The sequence below is a fragment of the Accipiter gentilis genome, chromosome 31 (assembly GCF_929443795.1).
Source record: "Accipiter gentilis chromosome 31, bAccGen1.1, whole genome shotgun sequence".
NCBI lineage: Eukaryota > Metazoa > Chordata > Aves > Accipitriformes > Accipitridae > Astur > Astur gentilis.
This window is the reverse complement of record NC_064910.1, coordinates 563354-583324: the sequence shown is the minus strand read 5'-3', so window position 1 is coordinate 583324 and position 19971 is coordinate 563354. Positions and strand designations below refer to the sequence as shown.

Here is a 19971-nt window from a genome sequence, read left to right as displayed (position 1 = left end):
TAGAAGAAACTTTCCTTCAATTCTTTGAAATAAAAGGACCAGTATCAGAGAACTGTGCTATCCAGCAAAGATTATAGCTTCTGCCTGGCTACTAATTTTGTATGGCTAATATGCATACTGATTAATTAATACAAGTCTGGCTGTTATTGCAGAAATTCATTCCAACTCTTGTGTGTCTCCAGCGCACAGTCTCATTCTCTTCTCATTGCACCATCCTGCTCCACTGTGGTGTTTTTCAGTAGAGATCTGGGAGGCAGGTATCGGCAGGGATATTTGCACACCTTTTCAACTAATTTTTAATCCAAACACTACTGTCAGAAGTACATCACTGGTAGTGATGAACTACAGAAAGCCAGGGCATATATATCATGTCTAAACTCTATTAACAGAATTCAGAAATGACTGGGGCACACTTTGTCCTTTGGCTTCCCTTCTCTCTAGAGAGAAACTATATTTAATCTAATGTTTTAAAAAGTCTCTGATTCTGAAGTTTGAGCTGACAGACAACGATGGTGCAACTCTTGGTCTTGTAGTTAAAATGAGATGCACTCAAATGGCAAAATTAGAATGCTTTCTAAATTTTTTTTCCTTTAGTGTCTCTTTTCCCAACAAAATAGGCCTTTTTGTGTTACTGCAAAGTGTGTGAAGGCAAGGCGATAAAAAACACATTTTACTTGTCTTGCCATTCTAGAAACTCATAAATAGGGAATACGCTTTCTTTCCATGGTGGAATATGCCTGGAACAGCTATTTTAGAAAACTGTGCAGCTACAGAAATACTAGTATAACGTAGCTATTCCAGAGTAGCTCCTCTATTCAGAGCATCTATTCTGGAATAATCCTTCTGCTTACAAATTGGAGTATTCCAGAACAATATTACCTTTTCCTAGATCCTGTTTCTACAATGGTCACCACCCTGGTAAAATGATGTCTTTATATTAACTTAATAAAATATCTTGAGTGATGCCTTCCAACTTTTAACTTCATCTGAGGCAATCTCACTGAGATCTCATGCTCTCATACTCTGCCCTTAGGCAGTACTCTCACCCTCATATTCTTGACCGGTGACTTCCAGCAAAAGTTTTCACTTTTCTTCCTGTGCTTTCAAAGTTCTTTTTTTTGCCTGCTTGTCTTAGTGCTCTGACTTCCTTCTTTATCTATCATCTGTTCTGGAATCTGCTTCTTTCCTAGGGCTTGCTAAATTTCCTTAGGAATCTCTCCTTTTCTCCCCACTTCTTTTCCTCCTTATTTCATCAAAAAGTTCTAAGAAAAAGAGGTCGACCACTTTCTTCCTCAGTTTAAATTTGCTTCTGTTTTAGACATCTAATCCTGTATCATGAACAAGCAAACTTTTCATGTTTTCCCAGCAAACCGTGTCAATTTTCTCCTCTCTTCCCAACAAGTATTCTATTTTTGTGCCTTCAACATTCTTCCAGGACACCAGAACTCTACCTTGACTCCTCCCACCACATGCACTCTGTCGCTAAACCCTGCGAATTCTGTAATAACTGCTCATCAAACAACCATTTTTTCCATCCATCTTGTCAAAACACATCCTGAACTTTCCTTATTACTGGCTTTGGCTACTAAACCCTCCATCTTCTTGCTCACATCACATTAAATCCAGAATTCTTCTATAAGAATAACTGAATTATTATTCATATGGTTAACTGTAATTAAATTATCATGTAGTTATTATAATTACCATTTGTATCTGAGTAGCTCTCAGACAACTAAAGCCTGGATACAAATACTTAATAAAATCATATTCTTCTACCCTGATTACATTTTCTCTTTATACTCCACTTTCCCTTTATACTCCACTTCCCCTTTCCACAAACCCACTACATCACATTGCAGTCTTTTTCCCCCCTTCTGTCTCAGGCCTATGCCAAATCATCCACTTTTTCCTCATTTTTGCCTCTTTCCCTCCATTCCTCAAAATGCTCATTTCTCCCCTTACTTCCTCACTGGAAGTCTCAAAAACATTCTTTACTACGGCAATATTTTGGTACTCTGACAGTAGGAAAGGGGATGAAGAGTTACATTTTGAAACCTTAAAAAAGCTCTGATTACTAGCAATGCCCATGGCAAAATTAATAACCCTATTCTTGATTAGTCTCATAATTAATACAGTGGTCACATCTAGGCTGTATTTCAAATGTGTAACATAACTGAACATTGAGTTGCAATTTATTTTGCAGTGTGCAGTCACAAAATCACAGTCAAGACAATTGCTCAAGCTTATGGTCAGTTCAGCTACAAGTGTCTGGCACTGTAGGGGACAAACAAAGCATTAGCCCTCTTTTCTCCCATCCTACTCCCTAGGAACAACATAAATGGAGTTACTGTGGCATCACTTACGCTATGAACTTCATTAGTAGAAGCCTGCTACAATTTTTAAGTGAGTGAAGAAATATCAAATGTCAATACAAATTCATTTTTACATTCAGATAAAAGCTATTTATAGATATTACATCATATGCCAGGTCTATGGAGAGCAGAGCTCTAGACAGAAGCATGTATAGAAGAAACTGCTATAACACATTTGATCATGTTAGTATGCTGGAGATCTGTGTTGCTCAGTCTTTGAACCAAATCTGATACCCTCTAAAGCTGACCGAGAACAAGCTAGTCTCACTGCCCTCTGTACAGCTCTCGTGTTCAGTGAAAGCAATAATGCTAAAAAATGTTGGAATTTCATATGCCAGATATCAAAACAGTTTTTGAGGCTGCCACCTGTCTTCACTCTGTTTTTTTCTCTAATCACAAAATGTTTCCTGCTTGCCTAGGGGAAAAAAAGGCTAAAATGCTCTTCCGCTAAAGCACTCACTTCTCAGTACTTTCTGGACTACAAAGTGCTCTCATTTGAGTCTGAATTTTTAATGTCATTCAGACTCCTGTAAAAGTAAACCATCTGTGAATTACAGTCATAGTTATTTTAATTAGAAAAGCATTAGGGTTTTAAATGTTATTTTTCAAAATGACACATTTTTTAAAGATTAAGTAAAATTGTCATTGATGACTACCAAAGCCTCAATTACTGCTACAGGCCTCCGGTTTTTTTTCCTGGGAGGAAGGTGAAAGGATGGGAGGGAGCTGCTCTTTCTCTCTTTGGGTTTTTTTTTTTTTTTTTCCTTCTTTTTTTTTTTCTTTTACAGAAAAGGTGTAGGATGTAGAAGTACAGACATTCAAAACTATGGAATGGATGCTGAGATGGTGTGTAGGTGGCATGGAGGCAGTATTAGCTCATACTTAATAGGTGTCAAGGGAATCTGTAAAGCTGTTCTTTAGTTTAAAAAAAGGCAATTTGTGGGAGTGCTGTGTGTTTCTGGCAGTACTTTCAAAATAGCTACCTACAAAAGACAGAGAACTATAATCTAATGATATTTTACACAATGACACACATTTTCACAGTGCATTAATGAAATGTAGAAAAAAGCCTTAAAACTATTGTAAAATGTGTCTTTTTGCAGTGTACATGTCTGCAAAAATGTTGTAACGACAAACACATTTACAGGGTAGTGATCTTTTACAAGGACCGAAATGTTATTTTAAAAAGTCTTACTCTCTCTGCTTTGTTTGTTAGCTTTCTTTACACATTTTAAGAGTTCTCCTTTGTCTCTGGCAAACTAGTGGCCTTCCACCATGGTACATACTGAATAAACCTACAGTTTAGCATAGATTATATATAGCCTTAATATAAAGTATGTGAGTAGTCCAGTATTCACGCAAGTGACATTAGGCATTTATGTAAGCACTTGTCAGGAGCTGGACTTCAGGAAGAAAAACTGTCATTCACCTCTCTGGGAAAGGGCAGAAAAATGGTCATTCCTTTTCCAAAATCAGTACAAACTTCACAGCTCTTTGCACTTGTGAGGTGACAAAAAGGACTGCATTACAGGAAAGGAATCGATCAGGAAATTTAAGATGCATATAAGAAACACTCAGTGGAGGAAACCCTACCCCAGTTTTATCCTATGGGATCTCTGTACTTACTGGACCTATCATTCTAGTCTTTCAAAATTCTAGAAATAGACATAGCACCAAAAGAAACAATATGAAAAGTGTCTCTCTGTGTGAACTGAGAATACAGGCAACAGGGAGAGCAATGGCAGAGAAAGTAAACTCTGAGGTAGGAGACTGGAAAACTAAACCCCAACAAATAAAGGATGAACACTGGGACCAAATATGAAGCAAAGTATCTAGAACAGAAAAAAAAAGAGAAGAAAACAAGAGAAAAGTGTCAAGAGGTATGGGGGGTGGGGAGATGGAATCCAGATTTGAGAGATCTGGATGCAAAAGATAGCAGAAAGGAAATACAGAGTTTGCAAGACTAGAAATCATAAGCAAACCCAGAAAGGTGGATGGAGAGAGGGAGGAATATATTCTAGAGGGGAAAAAAGATAGAAATGGGAACCAAAAATAGAGCTCTGTGTTGAAAGATTGAGAGCTTGGGAGCATTCTGAGGTGAAAGTGAACCACCCACTCTATTCTCTGGCCAAGGAGATAAAATGGACTTCGGTTTTGTGGCACAAAATAGCTGCTGAGAAAGCTTGCAGGTGGTGACTGGCCCAGGCCAGCCTTTTGGTAGCACTGGTGAGGTCCAAACTCACCCTGTGGCAATTTCTGCTACTAGCAATCTATTTCCAAAATACAATGGGATGATACAATGGGACAAAGATATAATGGCACAATGTAATTTTCTGAGATAATTTGAAGTATGACGGAAATATAGACACTGGTGTTTTAATCATTTACCATTAGTCTGGAAAATATTCCAGGCTTTTTTTTTTTTTTTAAAATGTGGTCTTCATAATTTACTTAATTTTAAAATTGCCTATAAGAAAACTGACTCTTAAAATAAGATATTCAAAACAAAAAGGAAACTGACTGCCAGCACAGTTAAAATTACTTAAATGACAAATGAATAAACTGGTATACAATTTATAAGCACTCAAAGTTTTCCTACTTGAGGGAAAAATGAGTTAAGAATCCCTTATATATTACATTGCTTGCAAAGTAATCTAGTACTTTATCATATCATGTACAAAGCAATTTGTATTTCAATACAGCATGACCACATTCATTTTAAGCCAAAACCCCCAGTTCTATTCAAAAAAGAACTTTAAAAGTCTCTCTAAGTGGACAATTTACTTCTGCTCATTTCTCTGATTGATCATATGCCACTTATGTTCTATACTCTTCTATTTACTTATAAATATACTTTTCCCAAAAAGGACTCTGATAGGCTAATATTGTATATTAATATATTGAAATAAAAAAATACTTAAAGACAGCTGTATGAAATCCTATCAATGAAACACCTGTAGATCAGTAATGAAATATGGTTCTCTTTGTGACTGGTAAGAACTGTGGATTGGACTTCATTTTCCTTCTGCAGTTCTAGAAAAATTTTAAATTTCTAGATGGGACTTCCAGAATTTCTCTTTATTGAGGGCTTATTCTCTGCTTTAACACTCTTTTTGAGTGGAAGTTCAATAATACAACTCCATGCTGGCAAGGACCATTTCTCCAGAAACAGCGCGGGCTCCTGAAACAACTTTAGCAGTGTCTGTAGTTGTAAAAATGTGAACTGGCACTAACACAGTATCTGTCTCATGCAACTACCTGATGCTGATTTGGAGCTTCATAAAAACATTCTGGTTGACTCTCCTGTACTGCTTATTTCATACCTGATGAGTCTTTGGATCATCCCATTCAAACTTATGACTTGTCTTAGTCTTTCCAAAATGAGTGATCTCTTGTGTTTGGAATTCAACGCTACTGCTAAGAAGGAATCATTGTGGATTAGAAGAAGCAGGCCAAAAATTGGAAAGATAAACTAAGACAAAGCTTTTATTAGACGTTTTTAAGGATTGCTATCTTTCAACCAGGCAAGCATTTCTACCAGTCAAAGGCTGAAAGATTCACTGTTAGTGAAGTCTGGCCCTTGCAGTGCTTGTATCGAACAGCTGCACTGTATAGCAAAAGCAAATTAAATTGATGTTCTGTTTTACTTCTGGTATAATACAAGTTGTTTATATTTCAGCAAGCTCCATCTGAAGTAACTGAGAAGGGTTAATTGCAGACCACTGACCTTAGCTAAACAAAATGTAAAGCTCCAAGTTTTGATGAGAAAGCTCAGTAAGCTATGAGCTAACCATCCTTTACTGAATTTGTATTTGCAAGCTTAACAGCATGAGGAATGATAATCCAAGCAAATGAAAGTTTCCTTATGTCAGTAAAAAAAGCCAAGGACTGTTTGTGCCCTGTACTTCTCCCAAAGCATGATAATGTTTGCAAACTAGTCATGCTATTTGGATCGTAGGCTTTGCTTAGCTAACACATCACTGCATGACAGTAAATGAACACAGCATTGAAAGTGTGCGTTTCATAATGAAATGGCCTTCAGATGTTCTGGACGGCAGGAGATTCTTCTGCTTTACATGGAGCAGCCAGTACTTCCACTCAGTTTAACTATCAAGTTACTACGTATCACCTTGCTCCTTCTAACATTAATAGCAAAACACTCACTGAATTCTCCAGGGGTTAACTTCTCTACAGGTTAAACAAGTCTGTTACTTTCACTCTGTCTGGAGCAGGAATGGTTTGTTTTGATTTAGCAATCTGATTTTTCTCTTACATTGATTGTGCTTAAAAGTCACAGTAAGTAGCTAAGCTTGTCACGATCAAGTATATATTTAAGCCAAAAAAACACTTTATCTAGGCTGCACACAGAGTCAGGATGCAAAAACTGCCTTTCGTTAGTAGCTCTGCACTTTTATAATTCCAGTAGTTAAGCTAAGTGCATGACTGAAACTGCATGGTACGCCAGCTTCAATGAAACTGCTATTTTATTGTCCTAGTTTAGTTATCTTCAGCTCAGCTTACCCAAGTAACAGTAACATTTCATAAACCTATCAACACTTCCCTAATAAATACTTTCTTCTAACACAGAAGCTGCTGAAGCAAGCATGAGACGTTGGCTAGCTGATAGTCTTTGCTCTTATGCTCTACTAAACAGGAGAAAATAAACCAAAATTGGATTCTGGTATTGGATTTTCTGCACTTGTCCTCTATTTTTAAACAGACTGCAGTATTTTTAAGAGGAGAAAGAACTTGTTCTGTGAGTAGGCTCTGGGGTTTGCTGTTTTGTTGGTTAATAAAACACTCTACAAACACAACTTACGTGAGAAAGAAAAGATAGTCAAGCAGGAAATAAATACAAAGAAAGCATTTTCTTTACTCATTTTTGGGTTCTCACTTCAGAACACAGATTTACTTTCCCCTCCCCCAAGTTAGTATCACCTTTAACAAAATGGTATGGTGAGGTACATTATCAGAAAGAAGTTTAAATAAAGTATCATCCGGATTCACTCAGCTATAAAGTCCAGACCTTTCTTTTCCCCCCTCTGCTGGGGAGTTTATTGGCAACGTCAATCTCTGATGATGACATATAAGCAGGAGGTTCATTTCAGATGTGAGTTGCTTTCTCCTGAACTTCATCATCTTTGGTGAGTATATTTTAGCTATCTATTTTTTTGGTCAATATATTTACCCAAATCTGCAACAGCTTTTCAGGTAAGTGCAGGTAACAGTGTTGGGGAAGACATTTTTTGACTTATTCATGAACTCCTGCATCAAATAGATTTTCAGTTCCAGCAGTGACTCATTTGAAGTAGTTACTGCTGGCAACAGTGGCTGAATAAACTGGTTATATGTGTAACCCTCTACTTCGATGATTTTTAGTGATGCACTACAGAGGACTCCTTTGCTCTGGCTTTGCTAGCTGACATTATCCGCATTCCTAATTCCTTTTTTCCTTTTCTTTCCTCCCCCTTCTTCTCCCTTTTAAATTTTTTCTTTTTTTTTCAGAGTCCTCTGCTGTAAAAGCATAGAGGAGGGCACCCGTGACAACTGCAGACTGAATAAACTTCCTCATTTAGATTGTTATTTAAAGTTCAACTTTCATGATTAGTCAAATGAATCAAAAAGATAATTGAGAGAGATTATGTGACGCAGACATTAGTCACTACTGCTGATAGTTGAGTATATGGGTTTGTATCACCTATACAAAATGTGTTGGTGTCAAGCTTGTATTCACTGGGCATTTGTGTGTAAGAAATGGTGTGGACCTAAGAGTGAATTTATTCCTATATTTTTCTGCCATGATTATCATCTTTCCATCTGTTTGTCATATCCCTCTGTGGCTTGAAAGAGGTGTAAGGAGATGGTCACTCATTTTTTCAGACCTTGCTCCTTTCAGTTTCGTCTGTTGCCATGTGCCTCTTAGTCACTGAGTGACAATGGCAATAACTCTCACCCCCAAACCCTCCTATTCCATTTAACTTATCAGTGTCTCTTAAGAGCTTTGTTCCTTTCTGGTTTGAAGGACAATGCATTATGCACTGCTGTAGTTTTGCACACCTGACTTCTCCTTGTGGTAATGAGATTCTGGAGTCAGAACCTCTAAAATCTGTTTTGAGATCAAAAGCTTCAGTCCTCTGCATGATGGAGGAATTCTGTTTTGCAATTTCCTTTTTATATTTTTGTCTTTCAAGCTTTCAGGCTTGTTTTCAAATGCCAGTCACTACAGAATCACTAGTCTTGAGCTGCAGGCTTTCACTGATGGCCAATTGCTTTTTTTTGTGCTGTAACACTGTTACTGGCTCCCTGGGAAATAAACTCGGTAGGCATCCTGCTCTGTGTTTCGTGACTGGAGCACAATATGCAATTACTGTTACATAGCTTTTGCCCAAGCTTGTAGCCCCACACAAGGTCTGAAGGTTAGTGATGCTCTCAGCTCCAGGTACTTGTAAGCAAAGGTACAGCTTCTAGATATTAATGATATAATTGTTTTTTATAGGGACCCTTGTATCAAGGATGCAGAATATATCCCAGAACTGACTTAAGAAACCTGAGTAAGGAAAGCAAGTCTATTTTAGTATTGCTGTCTTTTTCAGGGTCCATCCTTTTGCTCTTTGCTATTGAGGGAATGGGGCTACATGGGCTTACTACTGACTTTAGTGGCTAAAAGGGGGCTTAAACAGTATTTTGACCAAAGAAAATTCTTCTTATGTGTTCAAGTGCAGATGATCATGCATGTGTGCTCCCAACCTAGTGGGGGGCCTACCTTTTGTTATAACTACGAATCTGGGCCACTGAGAAACATCCATAGCACAAAGTCCAACATAGTCCTTGTCCTTCATAAACAGTTCCAGAAACTTTTTCTGGGCATCTTAACGCTTAGAGGTCATACATGAATAAGAAGACCTATGTTAACCCCATCATTTAAGCTAATATTCACAAAGAAGCCTACAGGAGTGCCCTAACCACTGTCCAGTCCCTAAACTTCGTATCTGTCCCTGAAACTGGTCTGGATCCTCTCTTGTGGAATAGATTTCAGTCCTTCTAGGCTGGGAAAAGACCTGAATCTGAAGCTCACACCGCCTGGGAGAATGCTCTACACATTAAGTCACAGAACACTTCCTTTCTGTACAATAGCTTATATAGTGTGCAAGGGAACACCATTTTCTTTAGAAGCTGCATACGTTAAAGAAATCAGTCCTGCTCAGTTACAAAGCTACCCGAAGGAGATGACTGAGTACCCTGGACAAATGGAGACATCCACCTTGCAATCCTCATGCTTGTGAGGATTAACTAGGATATAAATAGGGTAAGGAGATGGGATAGGAAGTTGAGAGCTTCCTGTTCAGTGTTTGGCCTTTTTTTTTTTTTTTTTTTTTTTTTTTTTCCACTTTACTTGATGTACAGCAACCCTAGATACTTTGGTCTGTCTCTGGATCAGCACGGGGAAGTCCTAAGTAGTTGTTTTGGGTCTCCCCTATTATGACAGTATAGCATTTAATATAGGATTTTACATTAAGAAAATGTGCAGGGTTTTTTTGTAATTCAGAAACCATTCAACCACTAAAACATGTACAGCAGATACTTTTAAAAACCTGGATGCAAAGTTATACAGTATAACACGCTTAATTGAAATCTTTTCCTTCCCACAAGAATACACTGATTTTTTGACACAATGATCACAGCTACTCATATGCTAGAAAACTCAGAAAATCAGTTTGATTTTATCCCAAAGCATATATTAAATGTCAAAAGAATATACTGCTGCAAAGGATCTGGTTGCTTGCCACAATGGAAATGACTCAGCTAGCTTGTTTAAAGAATGATATTTTAATTGCTTTGTAGATCACAAACCTGCCAGCCTTGTAATTTACACTGCTGAAGAACAAGACGACATCTCTCCTTGGCAGACAACTTCTTCTTCTCTCCTAGTGCTGTATCAGCCAAATCTTTATACCTAGAAAAATCAGAAGTTGAGTTACTCTAATGTTGGCCTAGTTGACGTCTTTGCAGAAATTGTCGGTTTTCCTTTGACTCTCAAATCTTTGCTATCCGAACGGGAAACTTAGGATTCTGCTAAGGGTGAAGAAAACAAGAAGGTCAATCACTTTAAATCTTGTATATTATTAGACATGACCTTGGTTAATAACAGTGTGGGACAAGTGATGCCTAAAACCCAGATTTGCTTCCTGTCAGTTCTTCGGATGCCTCACTGAAAATCAATGCAGAAAGAATGCAAAGCCTCACCAACTGATTTCATTGGTACTGAACTGGGTCACTGAAAGGAGGAAGATATTTTTCCAGTATGTGTCAAATGACATATGCCTAATAAGGAGTAATTCATAAGAAAGTGACCTTGATAAATATGTTTTCCATCAGTCAGAAATAATTCTTCCTTCACTTGAACAAAAAGTCTTATAGCAAAGAGACTTTAAGGAACTTGATCAGCTTACACTACTGGAAAGAAGATCAAGAGGAGACTTGACTATAGCAATGAATACCTTCAAAGATAGAAAATGCTAGATATTAAAGGGCTCTGATCTACCAGATAAAAGAACAAATGTAGGAAACTTAAGTCATACAAAGTCAAATAAAGAATAAAATTCAAATTTTAACTGTGAACTTACGACAACATATTACTAAAGAAACTGATGAATTTTATAAATGTTGATGCTTCACATTATTACTATACTTTCTTGAAGATACTCCTCAGTCTAGATCTGACTGCATGTAATGAGCCGGAATGCTTTTTCATTATAAAAAGCCAGTTTTTGAAAAAGAAAGGTGTTGCAAATGTGTCACTTTTTACTAAACTCTCAATGAAACAAGGTGCGTGCTAACTACATTTCCTGACATTTTAGTTACTCCGTTCCTTAACAGCTGAATTCACCTACAGCTCTGGTGCAACCCAAAACTGTGCTGTTCTGGGACCACTCACACAGACCATGGGCCACAATGACTGATGCCGGGGACATCAATGGTCCCAGGAGCTGTAACAGCTCTGGAGAAACATTTGCAGGCAAACTGCTCTAAGGCCAAATTACACCTAGACTTCTAGTTTCCTGGAGCCACACAGACCCTTGGTTATCTCAGCTCCTGCAGTCTGGAAATGTTCTTTGGTCTGGTAGCAGTCCTGTTGAAGACTCCATGGCTAAGTCTATACTACTAAATGGAATATGAAAGGGATTATTTCTCTGGCATAGAAACCATCTGGCAAAAACCCAGCCCATTTATTAAGTATTCTGCTACGTTCTATTAAACTCTGTCATCTTCCAACAGAGCACACTCTAAGCTGCCTTCTGGAACTGGTCACTAGCCTGTCTTAATTCCCAAATTGTGCCCAGGAATTGTTGGGAGAAATGCTGGTTGGAAGGGGCCAAAACTTCACCAGAGATCCTTTTAGTTAGTCTAACACTCCAGATTAGCAGTAGAAAACTGTGCATCCTACTTTCCCCATAGCTCAACTAGCTGTATGGTCACAAAGATATTTGTTTCATAGACTGCTATTAAGGTTGGGGCCACCTCATTTCCATACTTGTATCAACTGGATTTTCTTAGAAATCGTGGAGAATCAGAAGTGTTAGAGCGACAACTACTGGAAAGTTTAGCAACTGCTGACTGAAACAAAGATGATTCAGCCTTGACTCACAATGCATGAAGAAGTAACTGTGAAAGTGGTCAGCCTGAAACTCACTCACAGCAGAAACCCAAAGAAATGTATTTCACTCCTGAAACAGAGCCAAATTAAAATTTAAAAGGTTGAAATTCTAAGTTTGGATCAGATTTACTTTAGATCCATGCAAATCACAGGACTCAAAACAAGGATAACCAAACATTCTTTACAATTTGTATTACACAGGAGGCCAGACAACGATCCACCATTTTCCCCCAGCTTTAGAAGTCTCTCAAATTCTACCACATTACCCTGGAAGTCTAGTCAGAGTTCACAATTCCTTCCAGCCATTAAAGCAAGCCCTATCTTAGAAAAACAGGGTGGGCTAATGATTGTGGTAGCAGAGAAAGAGCTATCTATGGAACTTTAATTCTGCCACAAACTTCCTCTGTGAACATCTGGAAGTCATTTGGAGGATGACCTATCCTTTCTCTATGTTAGACACTGAAAAGTTACACTCCTAGCCTGAGTTTGTCATCTTGTTCTCAAGACAGTCTGTGAAGAGAGGTATTTCCACAGGGTGACTTGTCCTATGCATCCTAGGTATTTTTGTTAAAATGAGAAGAGATTGCCCTCTGGAGGTGCCTTTCTCCACTGACCACAAATGGACTCAGAAGAGAAGTCCAGGCTGGATGCTTGCATTCTGGGTGCCTGAGAGTAATCTCACCTTTAAATCTGCTTGTCTGACTTACTCATCTGGAGAGTAACTAACAGAGGGACTAACAGAACTTTCTTATTTCTCCTATCTCGTTCAAATATACTGGCTATCTAAGCACCTAGGATGAAAAAGCACTTTAGGCCTGGTGTCATCATCTGCTATGTCAGATCCATCATTTTTATCTTGTATAAGGCTGCTTAAATAAAAACACCACAAAATTTGTAGCTACTTTTCAGCCAGAATGGTTCCCTGATTTGATTTTCAGCCCAGTTGGGCAAATACCGCTGTTAACACTAGGTAATTAATGGGAACGGGTAAGTGGGAATGAGCAGGCCACACCTGTTGGTGGCAGCCCAAATTTGTCCTGGAGAAAAGTGGGGGTCTAATCGTAAGCTTATTTGATGTTTTGTACTTAATTTTAAATGAGTTAAAATATTTAAACTTTCTTCTTTTTTTTTTCCTTTTGGGGAGATAACCAAACACTATAGTTTTGGCCTAGGCATTTTTTGTATTTTAAACTTGCTTCCTCATAAGTGCTACCTCAGTAAAACATTATGTTAAAAAGAAAACTAAACAAAATTGACAATAAACTAAGATATAAAGAAAGAAATAATAACCTGTGAGACATTATCATCAAAATGACATATCTTTAGTGTATCAGATACTTTCTACTGTGAACTGAGCTTGTGTTACCATGTAGACACAATAATTTAACGTCCTCTTAAATGTAACCCTTTCACAGTAACAAGAATAGCAAAAGAACTTATTATTTTTCAAATTTACTGTATCACAGAAAATAGTAACAAAAAAATACTGAATTTATGGTGCAGGCTTGTGCAGATAAACTTGAGTTACTTGCAAACAACAGGGTTTGCTTCTGGGGAGATGTAATCTAGACAGTCTTTGAAACCTTCCCTTACCAGAGAATTCCTCCCCTACCACTGCAGCCTTAGTTCGCTCGGAAGTGAATGAACAAACCCAGTTAAATACCAGGCTTCTTCTCACTGACATGTACATTTTGCTCCAAGTAAATAATGCAGAGTGTACTTGTACGGCTTTAGAGAGAATCCTGAGGAATCCAGTGAGCATACTCAGTGCCACCTTGCTAAAAAAAGTCTTTAATCGGGTTAAATACACTTCAGCTAAACTTGGATTGACGTGTTAGCTGTCTAGACTTAAATCTTAAGAGTCAGTAGAACACACTATTCAGGTGTCATATACCCTACTGTAATATTGATGCTTAAAATAGTTCAGATTAATTGTGCACTGCAAGACCCCCATTTCTTTCCACCAAGTATAAAGATAGTCTATGCTCTTGGCTTCAGTACAGACATATAATATTAGACAAAGTGAATCTCTCTCCTAGCCACGTCAAGAAGCTGGTAAGAAACAGTATTTCATGGCCTAGCCAGAGCAACTCACTCACTAAGGGATCCAAACCAAAATACAAACCAGGGAGATTTAAAGCATTAAATTGAATCAACACCCCTCCACCGCCATGTCAAGACTAATGCAGTGTTGATTAGGAAATAAATGCAAGACCTCTTCCAGTTGCAAGTTGAGACAGGGAACACTACCATCAGCGGGGCTCTCCCCAATGCCCCTCCACAGGAAATCTGAGAGAAGCTCCTTTTTCCCCAGTTTTCTCCTTAGCACCCTCCTTGTCCTAACTTGCCATTTTTACACACCTAAACAGAAGAAAGACCTTTTGGCTAAGCATGCTAGCACTGTGAGCATGTACAGACTGGCCAGGATCCTCTGGTGTGGAAGCAGCTGTGCTCTGACCTCTCTTCCTTTACTTCTGAATGATGCTCTTTATCAGGGAGATTTTTTGTTTGTTTGGACTAGGTACTGCTGCCAATACCCTCAGGTAGCTCGTGAATATGGAAAACTCAGTTCTCTTGGGTCTTCACAGATAAGGATGTTATCTGATCATTTTCTCCCTCACTTCCCTAAGTGCACAGCTGACAAGATCCAGCAGGCTGTTTTTCCCTGAGATAGAATATTCTGCAGTTCAGGTTATGGCACAGTAACCCACAGTAATATTCTAAGGCTCAGCACGCTATCTGATTTACACAGAGTGTGCACAAATAGGCTGTAGGGTTGTACTCTCAGTTCTGTCTGCACAGCAAATCTTTAAGCATTGGAATAAACACCATGCACTCAATTTCAATAGCACATCAACATGATAGAGAAGATACTAACGGAAAGAACACGGCAAGTACAAAGGGCACAAAACCAAGCAGCTCCAAATCAACAGCTTAAACCACATAGATGTCTTTGAACTGAAGCCTCAGAAGTACTTTTTCTGTTTGGTTCGTTTTTGCTATTCTTTTTCACAGGTCTCCCTCTTGCCTAGCTAAGAAAGAAAGATGAAAAATGACAACGTCAGAGGTAGCTACTGACTGCAATCCAATAACTTCAGTAAGAGGACAGGTTCTAACACCAGAACTCAAATCCTTCCTGAAAGCAACTGCTTCTCTCCATGTCTTTGTTATTTAAAAAATAAAAATCATGGATGACTGACATGTAACTGCTTTATAAGAGTGCTAAGTAATGTAGTTTTAAGTTTTAAATATCCAAACACAGCTTATGCAAGGAAAAATAATCAGTTCTGCCAGTGTAATTCATTATGTTGCAGTTTCATTTTCTCTTTCTTTTGTTTACTACAAAGTGTTCTGTTTGGCAAGGTAAAATGACATAATTTAGTAAGATCTATTCAAAAGGTAGTGAATAAAAGGCAGCAATCAAAATTAAGTTGTATCCTGTATTTCTGCTAGAAGAAATGTAAAATTTGTCATCACAAAGGAGTAAAACCAGGTTGTGCTGTCTTGCTAAATTCTCTGTTTTCCCTTTCTAAACTTTCTCTTTTCTTCCTTTGACAACCAGGAACAGATTGATATATTATTATGTCTGTGAAGTATGTGAAAGAGATGGACTTTGTTTGCAAAACTTGTCACTGTGCTCATAACTCAGTGTTTTTAGTTCTGTTTGTTTAGATCTGGGGAGGATGGGGAGAGTGGGTTAGGCATGGTTTGTATTTGAAAAATCTAGCAAGTGAGAGCTGAAATATCTAGAGGACCTATCTATTGAAGAGAGAAACATATTTTTTTAAAGAAAAAAACCCCAATGTCTGGAAAATTTTCAAGTAGTAGAAACCTTACAAAAGCAGTCAGCAGCAAAGAATAGGATGGAATTTTGATTAATGTTATGTGTATATAAAGGATACATACTCATTCCACTTCGCTGTGTTATATTCTTTTTTTTCTTGAAGGAATAAACTAATTATTTTTGAAATATGAGGAACATGGGAAATTCCAGATAATTAGAAAAGGGGAAATAGATTATTATTCTTTTTGAAAAAAGAAAAGTAATTCTGCCAATCTCTGTACGATATATGACATAACTATCTCATTATACAGCATAAATATTAACAACCAAAGCAGGTATTCAAAATTTTAGACAGAATAAATCTTTGGATGTGGAGAAGAAAAAGTTGCCTTTATAAATAACAGACTACAGCAGACAAACAGACCGCATTTTGGGCTTCTTTTATAGGAGTACAAAAACATAGTATAAGAAGACTATAAGGTTCACCTTTATATGAAACACATTTTGCACTAAGGCTGCTTCATACAGACTTACAGAACTAATTCAGATTGGTGTGGAGACGAGTATGAAGTACAATTTGCCTGATAGGTTTGAAACAATAAGTAAGTATATATGGCAATGAACCAACGCTTCAGAGTACCTGCCTACCACACTAGTGTTAATTGTTTTAAATATCCTAATTGGTATCAAGCAACACAGGATTAAATGGCTAGACCTGCAGACCATTAAGAATTAAGGGAGAAAATAGAATTAAGAGTAATTTTGGGAAAACTGCAAGCAGTTTTATTCTCTCTGGGTTAATCTGGTACACAGACATTTGCTGATGGAAAGAAACCTTGAAAGCGATAACGCTAAAGCTGACCTTACAGCAAACTGACCAGGTATTATAGTTTTACCACAATGTTTTTATATATGGCACTGGAAGCCAGAAACTTTTCAACTGGTGAAACATTCTGATTTTCTACTTCAACAATTAAAAATTCACTTCCTATACAAAGAGGTATAGGGGCATACATAGCATGCTTTAACATGTCTAGGGAAAAAGGAAAATATACTTAAGAGTGACATAAATGGTATGTACCTGGGATAAAAGAGCAACATTAAGAAGTGGAAAAGACACAAAAAATCCCCAGAACAAAATTTTACAGTGTTGCACATGGGTCAGCCACTGGCCCCATGTGGAGCTTACTGCAGACTTTTAAGGATCAGGGCTATGAAATCCACTGGATCCAGAATACCCTTGCATACGAAGTGGCCGTTTGGGACATTCTAATTTATACTGAGTAAAAAGTAAAATACATTTCTCAGATAAAGATACTACTTTGTGATGGGTGATAGACAAATGAATTGGAAGGATTTATCTTTTTTGTTTCCTAGATTTTATGTTTTTGCATTAGGTTTTGCCACACTTAATCTTTTCTAGACATCTGAATTTCAATTTCTGGAGAGAAGAAATAATGGAGATATGTGTTTCTTAATCCTAGGATATTTATTCATATACTTCATGTAATTAAGCAGGGGCTTCCTCATCTCAGACAATGTGGCAGCAGAATAATAAATAGAATCTAAATTATAGTTTAGCTCTTGGGACTAGTGGATTCAGCTACGCAAATAAAGAATGAATTCACAACATCTGCTGAGATTTGCATTACAATACTTTTGCATCATCTTACTTAAAGCTGACATTCTCATTCCGTCTTGATAAAGCAATGTAAAAATATATTTATTTAAGAAATTGGCAAAAATGACATATTAACTCAGAAATATGCTAGCATCAAACAGACAAGCAGCCCATTACACCAACATTTACCTCTAACTCTGTAAATGTTTACAATTACCTCCGGATAGTTAAGTCTCCTCCATAGCTAACTCCCTCTTCATGCTTGGGCACTCCACAAACATGCACACAGAGCAGTAAAATGCTTCACTGTATGCAAAATATATGGACTGTAGAACAAGCTTAACTTTATCAACCTGCTAATTTGATTCTGTGTTAACACAGAGTTGATGCAGTACTGGTGTGTAATGAAGGTAGTTTCACTTCTCCACAGATGTAGCCATGTGAAAACAGGGTGTCAAAATTGAAAGTCCTCCTGCAAAACTAAAAGGTCTGAAATCACAGAAAATAAAAAGGTACTCTCTTTTTTTTTAAGAGAGATCAGAATGAAGCAATGCCTGGGAGCAGGAGTCAAAAGGTGACTGAACAGATAGGTAAATTTTTGCTCTCTCCTACCACAGAGAAAAAACCTGCCCTGTAAGTCTGAGCCACATCTCACTACTTAGGAATTAGAAGACGTCTTACGCATCCCTTTCTTTAAGATCACACTACAAGACAAGAGTTTTAGTGATTGTCACGGTATTGTGCACTTTGCCTCCAGGAAACCTGCTGCTGGGCCTCACCAGCAGGCCAAGATAGAAGGTCATCCTCCTTCAAGGGGCACAGGACAAGGTCATGACTGCTGGTCTCCTGATCTGCAGTCACAATGGTGGGCATGACATCACAAGGGCAAAATTATAAGGAAGCTTTGAAATGATATTCAGAGAAGGACATAATTAGGCCCAGCTCCTGTCCCAGTGTTTGGAAGCCTGGAATCAGATGCCTGAAATAACTGCAAACAGGTGGTATGAAGCAAAGTGACTGTTGACTTTTTCTGAAAAACACACAAGGCCTTTGCAGAAACATGATGTGGTACTGAGTTGAAACACCAAAGTGGGCTTATACACTTTCCCACCTGGTCTCCTAGACGGGTTGCTACTTCATTGGCTCATTGTTTGCCAAGAAAGCACTTTCCAGCTCATTTGGAAATATACCCAGATAGACATATATGGCAGAAGCAGAAAGCAAAGCAAGAGTAAAATGGAAAATTTGATATTAAAGGGAAACAGGATTGAATGTGATGTTCCACCTAGATGATGCTTTATTTCTTCCTTGCTTTTGTTTTTTCTCATCTGTACAACCATGACTTAGCCAAAGAGGAATGGAAATACATAAAATCCTTCCCACAGTGCTCACTAGTAGCTCAGACAAGGTGTATTGGGATCATGGGGAAGGTTTTTAGGACCTTCTTAAACCATACATTCAAAATAGCTTCTCTGGAAGATCATCTCTCTACTCTCTTCTCGTGCTTCAAGGGAAGCACAAGCTTCCCTTGTGCCCTCTGAACCCTGTGAGCAGTATCAGTCTGGGTAACAGGGGTTCTCCTGGATCTGAATTGTATAATGGTTATACAAACTGTACACAAGCAACATTTTTCAAGATAGGCTAAGGCCATCCCCTTGGCATATTCTATCAATACTGGACCAGATTCTGCTCTCATTTACCATGGAGTACAGCAGGAGTAATTCTGCTAAAGCTCATTAATCCCACGTTGGTCTGAGAAAAAAAGCAAAATAAGATCCAGTGATTAGGATACATAAAAGGATTTTACATGCATGCTTGCTTAGGATTTTGTGTTTGCTCTCAGATGTCACCAGTATTAACTGCCTACTATTATTCAGTCTGACTAGGAAATCTAGCTTTAGGAAGTCTCATTCCACGTTCTTCTGCTGAAGATTAAATGGTTGTAAAGAATATCAAGATGTGGATAAGGAGAAAAAGGGTGCCATGAATGTCTGCGTTGAATGGAAAGAATTTAACAGCTGCAGAAGCACAGAAAGAAAAAACAGCAGGAGGGCCAGAGTCACTTTTGAGTGTGGGGCAGCTGGACTGCATTTATACAAGTCCTATGAGCAGAAAAAAAAAAAGCAGTTAAGAGCAACTAATTATATTTTTCTAGGCACTGAAATCACACAGTTATATTTAATTAATCAATGAATACAAAGTATTATTTTAAAACTATACAGCAAAATTAATCTATCCATGTGACAATTTGCACCTTAATTAGATAATTCAAAGTTCCTGCACGGTGCCATTAGCATAAATTAATGTGTTATACAGTTACTTCTTTAAAATGTTTACTTTAAAGATAGGCTGTTTGTATTAATTTAAGTGGTCTATTATTTTAAAAGGCATTTCCTTAAAAGGGTTTCAATGTACAAGGATTAGTGAAGAGATCAGTGGTTGATAACAATCTCTTTTAACAGGTTTATTTCTATGGCAGGCATTTAACTGAAATTCTTACTACCATATATAAATCTATGTCCATTATCTTTGTCATTAT

The 19971-nt window shown here is 37.8% G+C and overlaps 1 protein-coding gene across 5 annotated transcripts in view; it reads right to left on the bottom strand.

Annotated features, from left to right (window-relative positions):
* The window catches only part of MYO16 (myosin XVI), a 385302-nt gene that overhangs the window by 54219 nt on the left and 311112 nt on the right, over nucleotides 1-19971 (bottom strand). For all 5 annotated transcript variants that reach the window (XM_049834474.1, XM_049834472.1, XM_049834470.1 and 2 more), the window contains exon 28: nucleotides 10224-10326. In XM_049834474.1, the coding sequence (XP_049690431.1) occupies nucleotides 10224-10326 (103 nt within the window). The remainder of the gene's footprint in view (nucleotides 1-10223; nucleotides 10327-19971) is intronic.